This window comes from Ranitomeya imitator, chromosome 1 (genome assembly GCF_032444005.1).
Source record: "Ranitomeya imitator isolate aRanImi1 chromosome 1, aRanImi1.pri, whole genome shotgun sequence".
NCBI lineage: Eukaryota > Metazoa > Chordata > Amphibia > Anura > Dendrobatidae > Ranitomeya > Ranitomeya imitator.
The window spans coordinates 448861761-448875018 of NC_091282.1; the positions used below are offsets into that span (position 1 = coordinate 448861761).

The window sequence follows — 13258 nt, forward strand, 5'->3', positions numbered from 1 at the left end:
GTGGGATTTCCAAGACAGACAGACAGACAGAAAGACAGACAGACAGACGGAAAAACCCTTAGACAATTATATATATAGATGTGGGGCAGTTTATCTATTAAAAAGGGGTTGTACAGTAGGGAGCACCCCTTTAACACCTTAAAATTAAAGGCCAACAAGATGTACTACAGTTAAAGCAGGGAATCGTACCACAGAGTACCGCATATTAAAAACCTTCGTAAAATAAAATAAAAGTACTGACTTATATAAGCCACTGACCAGGTATATTTCCAAAATCTCTGTAAATACGGAAATCTGTATCTGATGGAATAATGCCACTCTGAAAAATTTCCTGGGCCACCACAGATGCAAACGGGTGAACTGCAGCTGCAGAATAGGCTTGAACAAGCCATGGATTTTCAGGACCTGTAGTAAAAGTGATAGAAAAAACAACAGAAATTAACACCACAAAGTGATTTTTATAGAGATAGAGCTAGAATCACCTCCGTGCCAGGGCCGTTCCAGCGGTGTACGCACTTGCTCTCTTGGGGCTCACGAGAGGTTGTCACATCAGCCCTTCGACCAATCAGTGCTAGCGTCATTGTCCCCCACCTTCGGATGTATAACTATTCAACAGCAAGTGAGACTCCTCACCTCCTCTTGATTACTTATAAGTTTGAAAACAAGGGATTGATCACTTAACTTATGCAGTGCTGAAAATAAGTATTTGGCACATTGCTGATTTTGCAAGTTTTCCCAGCTACAAAGAATGGAGAGAGCTGTATTTTTTATTGAATATGCCTCACACCATTCTATCACTTGACAGAACAACAGCCAGGACATCATGACTCTGTAAAGGAACACTATACCAGCATAACATGGCTCCATCAAGAGGGACACAGATTTATCATTCTACAGAATGTCAGCTTAGGGGACCATGGCCCCGACTGAAAGAAAACAGATCTGCTCCATTGATCATCACTGAACCCATGAATACGTTTGGAGAAGCCAGGTTGGGACCATGCGGTCATCTGGCCACGTGCCTCAATGGACTGTCAGCTTCCTAAGCTTGTCATTACCTCCTCTCTGTGAATGCCCGCCAAAACGAGGTAGCACAGGTGAGGGTAGTCATCCCTGGAAGCCCAAAATCGCAGATGTTCTAATCCTGGCAAGTCAGCGGAAGGGCGAGACTCTGTTATTTTGCACTATCATGTATATTTGCTGGGATTGTTCTACATGTTATTGTCCGATGGTGGTTCAATAAAGTATTGCCACTCTGTTTTATCCTCATTTTGTGTTGTCTGAGTGGTATTGTGCCCAAGGGAAATGCGAGCAGGCATTCAGTGGGATGAGCCCTGGTCGATTGGGTCTAGGGCCAGAAGATGAGAGCACACACTGACACCCCGTGTCTGCACATTGTGCTTTACAAAAAAGCTCTTATCTTGGTTTCATCTGCCCACAAGACGCTTTGTCAGAAGGATTTTACCTTTCCCACGTACATTTAGGCATACTGCAGTCTAGCTAATTTAGGTCTCTGTCAGCAGTGGGGTCCTCCAGGGTCCCCAGCCATAGTGTTTCATTTCATGTCATGTCAACGAATAGTTTGCGCTGACACTGATGCACCCAGAGCCTGCAGAACAGCTTAGATATCTTTGAAACTTGATTGGGGCTGCTTATTCACCATCCGGACTATCATGCGTTGCAACCTTTCATCAATTTTTCTTTGCTGTCCACTTCTTGATTAGGTTTCGACTGTGGACAAAGGAACATCAAGATCTCTGGAGATAGACTTGTAACTTTGAGATTGTTGATATTTTCAACAATTTTCAAGTCCTCAGACAGTTTTCTCCTCTTTCTGTTCTCCATGCTTAGAGTGGCACACACAGACGCACAACACAAAGATGGAGTCAACTTCTCTCATTTTTATCTTATTACATTCAAATCGCCTACACGTTACTTGCCACAGTTGAGTTTGAATGGGCATCACATGCTTGAAACAAAGTGGTCTACCCCTAATTTTGGAAAGTTGCCAACAATTTTGTCAAACCTTTTGTCGGTGTTGTGCGTGTGATATTATTTCCTATTTGCCTTTTCTCCCTCTATTTTGAGTATTTCCAATACACACAAAGGAAACAAACATGTGTATAACAAAACATGTGTAATTGCAATAATACACATATAAACTATGCAAGTTTGATATTGCGGTTCTGACCTGGAGAATCCGGTTTCCAAGCCAATTTAAATGCACAGTGAATACAAAAAAAAACGCAACTAAAAAAAACAAACAAAAAGGGAATGGTGTCTTTTTCGCTGTTTTACCTTGTAATTTTTTTCCCCATTTTAAAGTGAAATATGTGGTAATATGAATGATGACATTCAAAAGTACGGCTCGTCCCACAAAAAACAATTCCTCAAATGGTATAACATGTAGAGTGCTGATGGTAGTAAGAGTCTTATTTTTCAAACAATCTCACATATTATGTATACTTTTTTCTTATTACAGTGTCCTTCCTTTTATATAGCAACATACATTACTACATACAGTGTCCTCCGTGTAGTGCCTTCCATTATTATTATGCAACGTTCACACTTAATGTCAGATAAAGTCATGGTAGAAGAGGTCTTAGCTAAAAAAAATCATTGGAGCTTTATGTTATATTATAGAAGTAATTTATGTCAGCATGATTCTTACCTGTCTGGAATACCAGTTCTTTCCCTCCTACTCCTGCAGCCTCCAGGTTGATAAAAGCACGAACCAACTTGGCCCATTGATGCTGAGTGATGAATCCATGACTGCCCTGTCCAGAGAGAATAAAGTGAATGGTTACATGATTCGCATGTCAATCATTACATGTCCAGTGCTATTCCACTTTACTAATGAAGTAAGCCAGTATAAATCAACAGTGCTCCGTCTATTGAGAAAATAAGGTGCAAGTTATATAATCCTCATTCATCAGGAGCACATGGCTCCCCAGCCTCCTCGCTAGAATGGTATTTACCTGAGGATTAGGGCAATGTATTCAGGCAAATACCATTTTTTATGGCTGCTCTTTAATTTTTAGGACAGTGGGGTCCCAGCAATATGCCATCATTTTATAAAGAGAAGAACATCCTTTTAATACCTTGAACTATGTTAAAAAAGGAAGATAATAATTACCTGCAAAATATTCTCTTCTGCACCATTGAAAAGAAATATGACTGCATGTTTCAGAGGAACAGATGTGCTCGACAAGGAGCCCAGGATTTCAAGCAAAACAGCACAGCTCACGGCATCATCACTGGCACCTACAGTAATATGACATTAATTATGCAGGAGTAACATCACATCATGATAATGAAAGGTGAAGTTAGTGTAATTTTAGTGTTAGTGTTTCTTTTTAAAAATTACTTTTTTTTTTTTGTTATATTTATTTATTCCCATTTTTTTTTTTTCACCAAATTCTCCTAAATGCCACCTGTTGGTTGAAGAATTTTGTGCAAAATAAAATTTTGCGTTTGGTTTTTGGTTTGCTTATTTAGAGTAAAAAGCCACATAATCCTTTAAAATGTTGGACGTTATTCTTCAACTGCAGAAAAATAAAATTAGATTTTGTAATCCAATAAACTACTGGTGTACAATTGTACAAAAATTGACTAACAAGCATTAACAAATCAGGGTTTATTTATTTGAAAGGATACTGACATATTTTGGTCTTGTTATATTAGCCCTTCTTGCAAATGTGACAGAAAGGACAGCGATACTGGTTGTCACTTTGGAGTAACAGTGATTTAACTTGAAATTACAATATTTGTAGAAAACAAATTACAAACATTTGGACGGCTAAATGGCAAGCATTGTGACATTATGCAGATGATTCAATATGCAGCCCGAAGGCCAGACAATTTTATAGATCACAGCAGGGTAGTGGATGAATAAAATGTTGGAAATAGTCTACCACAAGCATATTCAGTATTTAGTAACTTCAGTCAGCTTCAGAAATGAAATATATGAGATAGCACATTTAGGTCAACCAAGTTCTTCACATTTTCTTGCTCATCAGCCAAATTGGTAACATTATTTTGTCCAAAAGATTGAAGATGTCAGAATTCATCTAATTTGATCCATTTGCATTTACAGGTGCATCTCACAAAATTAGAATACTATCAAAAAGTTAATTTATTTCAGTTCTTCAATACAAAAAGAGAAACTCCTATATTAGACAGAGTCATTACAAACAGAGTGATCTATTTCAAGTGTTTATTTCTGGTAATGTTGAGGATTGTGGCTTACAGCTAATGAAAACCCAAAAGTCATTATCTCAGTAAATTAGAATACTTTATAACATCAGCTTGAAAAATTGATTTTAACATCCGAAATGTTGGCCTACTGAAATGTATGTTCAGTAAATGCACTCGATACTTGGTTGGGGGTCCCTGGGCATCAATTACTGCATCAATGTAGCGTGGCAGGGCGCTGATCAGTCTGTGGCACTGCTGAGGTGTTATGGAAGCCAAGGTTGCTTTGATAGCAGCCTTCAGCTCGTCTGCATTGTTGGGTCTGGTGTCTCATCTTACTCTTGACAACACCCCATAAAGTCTCTATGGGGTTTAGGCCAGACGACTTTGCTGGCCAATCAAGCACAGGGATAGTATTGTTTTTAAACCAGGTATTGGTACTTTTGGCAGTGTGGACAGGTGCCAAGTCCTACTGGAGAATTAAATTTCCATCTTCAAAAAGCTTGTCGGCAGAGGGAATCATGAAGTGCTCTAAAATTTCCTGGTAGGCGGCTGTGCTGACTTTGGTCTTGATAAAACACAGTGGACCTACACCAGCAGATGACATGGCTCCAGAAACCATCATTGATTGTGGATACTTCACACTAGACCTTAGAAATCAAGGTCCCAAAGTCTGGAAGAAGAGTGGAGAGACAGACAATCCAAGCTGCTTGAGGTCTAGTATGAAGTTTCCACAATGATGGTTTGTGAAGCCATGTCATCTGCTGATATAGGTACACTGTATCAAGAACAAAGTCAGCGTAGCAGTCTACCAGGAAATTTTAGAGCACTTCATGCTTCCCTCTGTCGACAAGCTTTTGGGAGATGGAAATTTAATTCACCAGCAGGACATGGCACCTGTCCACACTGCCAAAAGTACCAATGCCTGGATTAAAAACAACAGTATAACTGTGCTGGATTGGCCAGCAAACCCGCCTGACCTTAACCCCATAGAGAATTTATGGGGTTTTGTCAAGAGGAAGATGAGACACCAGATCCAACAATGCAGACGATCTGAAGGCTGCTATCAAAGCAACCTGGGCTTCCATAACACCTCAGCAGTGCCACAGACTGATCGCCTCCATGTCATGCCGCATCGATGCAGTAATTTATGTAAAAGGCGCTGTGACCAAATATTGAGTGCATTTACTGAACATACATTTCAGTAGGCCAACATTTCATATGTTAAAATTATTTTTTCAAGCTGATGTTATAAAGTATTCTAATTTACTGAGATAATGACTTTTGGGTTTTCACTGGCTGTAAGCCATAATCATCAGCATTAACAGAAATATACTCTTGAAATACATCACTATTTGTAATGACTGTCTAATATATGAGTTTCACTTTTAGTTTTGAAGAACTGAAATAATTTAACTTTTTGATGATATTCTAATTTTGTGAGATGTACCTGTATCTACATTTAGGACGGGTGATAAATAGGTATTAATAGGGATGGTGCCATTATAGTAACACCCCAAATCCAGTTTGAATTTTATGGTGCCCCTTGCATAAGCTAGGTAGAATTAATAAAAACCTAAAGTAATATTTGTACATCAATTGGTTAGATGGTTCAACATACAGCGTTGTGCCGTGGCTTTGTGCTCTGCTATCATATTCCCAGGTTGGCATAATTATTAATCCTTATGGAACGCAGACGAATATGCTGGCGTTCCTTCCTTGTCTGAACCAATAACGTGACATCCGGACATGGTGGAACACATGCCACTAGAACATCGCTCATCCCTTCGCTTCCAGCTTCAGAGCACATGCCAAGACCTTGTGTGGCTCTGATGGAGGGCTGGGCCTTTATTTCCTTAACTGAATGGGTTAAAGGTTCCTGCTTTTCTTCCCCTGATTAACCTCCTAGACAAGTGAGGGGAAACGATTAAAGGTTGTGTATATTTACATTTTTAGTTTATTTTTGTTTGCACAAAGCACTTTTGCACTTTATATTACTTCATGCACCATGATCTGAAGGTTTGCCCCATTAAAATAAAAACGCCCATAATCACCTCCCGTGCCGATGCCGTTCCAGCGGTGTCAGCACTTACTGGTCGCAGGGCTCACGTGAGCCCCAGGAGAATCAGCACTGGCGTCATTGTCCCCACCTTCAGATGTAGGAGTATTTAAAAGCAAGTTAGAGCTGCTGCTGGTCAACCGCTTACCATATATACTCGTGTATAAGCCAACTTTTTCAGCACTTTTTTTGTGCTGAAAACACCCCCCTCGGCTTATACACGAGTCAATTGTCCTATAGGGCTGGCGGAGGAGGAGGAGCGGCGGAGCAGCGGGTCACAGAGGCAGGAGCCGGCGGCTGCAACTGTGCCCGCTGCTAAAGAGAAATGAATATGCATTTCTCTTATAGCGCACTCCGTGACACCCACAGCTGCAGATTTCCAGAAGACATCCTTCTCAACTTCCTGCACACCCTCGCTGCATCTCGTTGGTTCCGGTGCCAGCAGCATTTCTGGCCGAGCGATCAAGTGGCCCTGCTAATTAAGGTAATAAATATGCACGCGTCACCATTCCCATAGGCGTGGAGTGAATATTCATTACCTTAATGAGCGGGGTCACGTGATCACTCGGCAGGAAGAGCTGTCGGCACCGGAATGAGATGCATCGAGGGCGCGCAGGAAGGCGAGTAGGATTTTTTTCTCCTTAATCGCAAACATGCATACAAGGATAGGGGATAAGTAGCCATGCATACAGGAACAGGGGAGCCATGCATACCAGGACAGGGACGGGGGAGCCATGCATACAAGGATAGGGGATAAGGAACCATGCATACACAGACAGGGATGGAGGAGCCATGCATACCAGGACAGTGATGGGGGAGCCATGCATACAAGGATAGGTGATAGGAACCATGCATACAAAGACAGGGACGGGGGAGCCATGCATACAAGGACAGGGATGAGGGGACAATGCATATCCGGCTTATACTCAAGTCAATAAGCTTACACAGTTTTTCGTGGCAAAATCAGATGCCTCAGCTTATACATATACAGTACTTCCTTTTGATTACTTATACTTTTGAAAACAAGGGATTGGTCATTTAACATATACAGTGGGGAAAAGAAGTATTTGATACACTGTCAATTTTGCAAGTTTTCCGACCGACAAAGAATGGAGAGGTCTATAAATTTTATCGTAGATACACTTCATCTGCCAGAGACAGAATCTAAAAATTAAAACCAGAAAATCTCCTTGTATGATTTTTACATAATTTGAATTTTATTTCATGAAGTATTTGTTACAATAATAAAAAAACAAACAATATTTGGGACAGAAACCTTTGTTTGCAATTACAGGTGTCAGATGTTTCCTGAAGTTCTTGAGCAAGTCTGTACACACTGCAGCAGGGATTTTGGCCCACTCCTCCATACAGATCCTCTCCGGATCTTTCAAGTTTCGGGGCTGTCGCTAGGCAACATGGAGTTTCAGCTCCCTCCAAAGATTTTCTATTAGGTTCAGGACACTGGCTAGGGGACTCCAGGACCTTGAAATGATTCATACGGAAAAACTCCTTAGTTTCCCTGGCTGTGTGTTTTGGGTCATTGTCATGCTGAAGAACCAGCCACGACCCATCTTCAATGCTCTTAATGAGGGAAGAAGATTGCTGGCCAAAATCTTGTAATGTATGACCCCATCCAGCCTCCCTTCAATATGGTGAAGTCGTCCTGTCCCCTTTGCAGAAAACCATCCCCAAAGTATGATGTGTCCTCCACCATGCTTCATGGTTGGAACGGTGTTCTTAGTGTTGTACTCCGCCTTCTTTCTCCAAGCACGGCAAGTAGAGTTGATACCAAAAAGTTCAATTTTGGTCTCATCTTTCCACATGACCTTCTCCCATGCCTCCTCTGAATTATCCAGATGGTCATTGGCGAACTTCAAACCGGCCTGGACATGTTCTGGGGTGAGCAGGTGGACCTTGCATGCCCCCAAGATTTTAATCCATAAAGGTGTAGTTGGTTATTAACGGTAGGGTTTGAAACTGTGGTCCCAGCTTTCTACAGGTTATTGACCAGGTCCTCCCATGTAGTTCTGGGCTGATTCCTGACCTTTCTCAGAATCATCCTTAGCCCACGACGTGAGACCTTGCATGAAGCCCCGACCGAGAAAGATTGACAGTCACCTTGTGTTTTTTTTCTCCATTTTTCAGTTGTGCCAACAGTTGTTGCCTTCTCACCAATTTGCTTGACTATTGTCCTGTAGATAATCCCAGCCTTATGCAGGTCTACAATTTTGTCCCTGGTGTCCTTAGACAGATCTTTGGTCTTGGCCATGGTGGAGAGGTTGGAGTGTGATTGAACGAGTGTGTGGACAGGTGTCTTTTATACAGGTAACGAGATCAAACAGGTGCAATTAATACAAGTAATGAGTAGTGATGAGCAAGTATACTCGTTGCTCGGGTTTTCCACGCTCAAGTGGTCTCCGAGTATTTGTGAGTGCTCGGAGATTTAGTTTTTGTTGATGCAGCTGCATGACTTGCAGCTGCTAGACAGCTTGACTACATGTGGGGATTCCCTAGCAACCACGCAACCCCCACATGTACTCAGGCTGGCTAGGACGAAGCATTTCATTGCGAAACGCGCGTCAGGTGTGGTGGACTCCTGGTCTCTCTCCATTGTTTTTGGTAAATGTATGTTCTTTTATGTACTGTATTAGACACATATTTAAGATGGTTGTACTTGGACATTGTGCATGTCGGTATATATGGCACATTAAGCCTTATTTATTAATATTTGACACATGCATGTCCTTTCTGTATGTAGTTATTTATACATTTATTCTTTTATTAGTATAGAGGCTATAGCACTGGCTAGGAATAAATTAGTAAGTGCCATCTTGTGTCTTTTTTCTTAAATCCTACCACTTTTTTACCTTAATGAAAGTTATATTTATACACGGGTATTTTTATTATATTATTAACTTCCAGGTTTGTCCATCTTTTTTCTGTGCCGGTTTCTCACCTTTGCCTGTTTTGGCTTTTTATGACCATGTTTTGTCTTGTTTTTGTCATTAATAAACATTACTTTTATTTTATCTGCGTGTGGTGCCTCTCTTTATAGGTGTATTCATAATATGAAAGAATAAAAGTGATGAAGTTACATCAACCTACTCAATGTTGATCATTTTGTAATATTTTCCACATTAAACTACTTTACTATTTACATCATAAGACATGAGAGAGGCAGCACACTTAATATGACATTTACGTGCATAGCCATGCAGAGATATGCAGTATCTGCTGATAAAGTGGACAAAGTACAAAGAGAAACAGGATATATTTTTATTGGTTTAAAAGAGAAATTCGTGCACAGTGACTAATCCTTAGAATATATTAATCTTGGTATCGTTATAAATTACACAAAACTTTGCTCAATTGTCAAACATACTTCACGCATAACTTCAGTAAAAAAAATAAATATATAGAAGATTTAGATGTTCGTATTAGTGCAATATTCCATGGCCTATACGCTACACTCACAGGAGTCCATTGTGCAATGCTCAAAAAAATATAAAGGGAATACTTAAATTACGGATAGGTTTGGAAACAAAATATTTAAGCTGAAAAGCTTTATAGATATACCGTATATACTCGAGTATAAGCCGAGATTTTCAGCCCACTTTTTTGGGCTGAAAGTCCCCCTCTCGGCTTATACTCGAGTCATATACCCGGGGGTCGGCAGGTGAGGGGGAGTGGGGGCTGTGTAGTTATACTTACCTGCTGCGGCGCGGTCCCTGCAGTCCCTGGCTTCCCCGGCGCTGCAGATTCTTCCTGTACTGAGCGGTCACATGGCACCGCTCATTACAGAAATGAATATGCGGCTCCACCTCCCATAGGGGTGGAGCTGCATATTCATTGCTGTAAATGAGCGGTAACTGTGACCGCTCAGTACAGGAAGAATCTGCAGCGCCGGGGAAGCCAGGGACTGCAGGGACCGCGCCAGGAGCAGGTAAGGGGAGCGCAGCGCTGCGCGATATTTACCTGCTCCTCGCTCCGGTGCGGCTCCGTCTGCAGCGTCCTCTAGCAGTGACGCTCAGGTTAGAGGGCGCTGTGACGTAGTCAGTGCGCGCCCTCTGCTGAGCGTCAGTGCTGGAGACGGAGCCGCACGAGGAGCAGGTAAATATTGAAAGCGCTGGCGTCCTGAGCAAGAGAGGTGAGTATGTGATTTTTTTTTTTTATGGCAGCACCAGCAGCATTATATAAGGAGCATCTATGGGGCCATAAAGAACGGTGCAGAGCAATATATATGGCACAGCATTTTATAAGGAGCATCTATGGGGCCAAAAAGTACGGTGCAGAGCATTATATATGGCACAGCTTTATATGGCACATCTAAGGGGCCATAAAGAACGGTGCAGAGCATTATATATGGCACAGCTTTATATGGAGCATCTATGGGGAAATAATGAACGGTGCAGAGCAATATACCGTATATGGGGCACAGCTTTATAAGGAGCATCTATGAGGCCATAATGAACGGTGCAGAGCATTATATGTGGCACAGCTTTATATGGAGCATCTATGGGGCCATAATGAACGGTATAGAGCATTCTATATAGCACAGTTGTATATGGAGCATCTATGGGGCAATAATGAACGGTATGGAGCATCTATTTTTATTTTTGAAATTTACGAGTAGCTACTGCATTTTCCACCCTAGGCTTATACTCGAGTCAATAAGTTTTCCCAGGTTTTTTGTGGCAAAATTAAGGGGGGGTCGGCTTATACTCGGGTCGGCTTATACTCGAGTATATACGGTAAATTGTGTAAGTCAAAGAATAAAATTGACAGATCAACTATGAATGTAAACTAAAGTTATCAACCAATTAAGGGCTGGATTCCAAATAACCCAGTAAAAAATGTAAAATAATTGGATACTACCATGTGCATGAATTTCATCATGACAACTAAAAATGTTACTGTTTGTATGCCCCCTCCTGTATATGTACCTGATGAGGACTATAAATGGTGTCCAGAGACATCTCCTCCCAGACCTTGATCATTGCATTGGTGAGTTCCTGGACAGTCTTTGGTAGTCAATATTCTAGTGGTTTTCAATTGTGTTCAAGTCTGGGCAACAAGAGGGCAGATTAATGGAATCACTGTGTTCATCATCCAGGAACTGACCACTCAGTTTGGCCATGAGGTCCAGCATTGTCCTTCATCAGTAGGAACACAGGAACCACTGCAACATTGTAAGGTCTGATAATGGCTCTAAGGATTTCTCCAAAAGTACCCAAAAGAAAGGGTACAGTTATCCATCTTTTGGATGTTTATGTGACCCACTAAAAATATGCCTCGCAGACAATTACTAACCCCACCTCTAAATCGGTCTGACTGGAAGAGGTTACAAGAAGCACAACGTTGATTGCAGAGTCTCCAGACTTTCTTACATGTCTTCAGTGTGAACTTTCTCTCAACTGGAGATTACGGAGTGCTGATGGCAGACCTCACAATTCTGGTCGTCTTTGGCGATTGTCAATTGAGCTACCCAGCGCACGGCTGTGAGCACACATCTCACAAGAGGACGATGGGTCCTACAGTTCCCCTGATGAAGTCTGTTTCAGACAGCTTGGTTAGAAACATGCATAACAGTAACCCATTATAGGTCATTTTGTAGGGCTGTGGTGATCCTCCTTATACAAAGGAGTAAATACCGGTCCTTTTTCTGGGTTGCTGCCGTCTTATGGCTCTGTCTGACTCATCTCATGTAAAGGCCCATCTACTGGGGTCTGCTGCCTGCTCTTGAAACTGTGCTGGGAGACATAGCAAATATTGGGATGGCATGCATGGATGCAATAACTTGGACTACTGGTGCAACCAAAATGGGCTGCAGGTACTGCCTCATGCTACCCGTAATGGCAAGACCTTTGCAAAAATTATAAAAATAAAAAAAATCGGTCAGGAAAGATAAGAATAATTGCCTGTGACCACAACCAGCAAAACAATTTCCTTTTTGGGGGTTGTCCTGCCATTTCCTCTTCAGTACACTAGCGGTCACTTTCATTTGCACCAAGGCAGGTGACAATGATTGAAAATCACTTTTGATCCCCAACTGGACAGATTTCTAGCCCTAAAATGTAATTAATGTAATTCACTTAGGGTTATACTGTGATGCTTAAAGGGACTCTGTCACCCCAAAAATCGTATCTGAGCTAAGCCCACCAGCATCATCGGCTTATCTACAGCATTCTGTAATGCTGTAGATAAGCCACCGATGTCACCTGAAAGATGAGAAATAAAGGTTAGATTATACTCACCCAGGGGCGGTCCCGATACGGTCCGGTCTGATGGCCGTCGCGATCTGGGTCCAGCGCTTCTTATCTTCGTTCGATGACGTCCTCTTCTTGTCTTCTTGCCACGGCTCCGGCGCAGGCGTACTTTGTCCCTCTTGCTCTTTCTTGACTTTCTCAATCATTCCTGGCCAGGGATTTCCTTTACCATGGGGCATGACCAACAACGGGTCAACTTCTTGGACACCATGGTCATTAAGGATTCTGATGGTACCCTCACCACGGATCTCTACGTCAAACAGACTGACCGTAACAGTCTCCTACACTTCCAGAGTCTACATCCTCCCTCTACAAACAAATCTATCCCCAAGTCACAATTCCATTGAGTACAGCGTATTGTATCTGATCCTGCCACCCGTGACCTACGCCTCGTGGAAATGACGGACAAATTTCTCACAAGGGGTTATCCCTCTACGCTGCTGAATGAAGCTAAGTCCCCCTCTAATAGGACCCAACGTATTAATTCCAAGCGAATACCATTCGTTCATACATTTCATCCATTTGCGTATATCATCCATAAGGCCATTCGTAGAAATTGGTCCCTTTTATCCACTGCTTTTCCGGACGTCCCTGCGTTCAGACAACCTTTTCTCCCATGCTTCAAGCGAGCACGCAATATTAAAGACAACCTTGTGAAGGCTGACATCGGCCCTAAACTTCCCCGTGAGAAACAGACTTTTCTACCCAGACCTAAAGTAGAGACCTTCCCTTGTTTACC

At 42.0% G+C, this 13258-nt stretch overlaps 1 protein-coding gene across 1 annotated transcript in view; it reads right to left on the bottom strand.

Annotated features, from left to right (window-relative positions):
• The window catches only part of ERMP1 (endoplasmic reticulum metallopeptidase 1), a 68993-nt gene that overhangs the window by 41233 nt on the left and 14502 nt on the right, over positions 1 to 13258 (bottom strand). Inside the window, exons 3-5 of the mRNA XM_069764374.1 lie at positions 3137 to 3264; positions 2672 to 2777; positions 259 to 405 (exon numbers count right to left, since the gene is read on the bottom strand). Coding sequence (XP_069620475.1) covers positions 259 to 405; positions 2672 to 2777; positions 3137 to 3264 — 381 coding nt within the window. The remainder of the gene's footprint in view (positions 1 to 258; positions 406 to 2671; positions 2778 to 3136; positions 3265 to 13258) is intronic.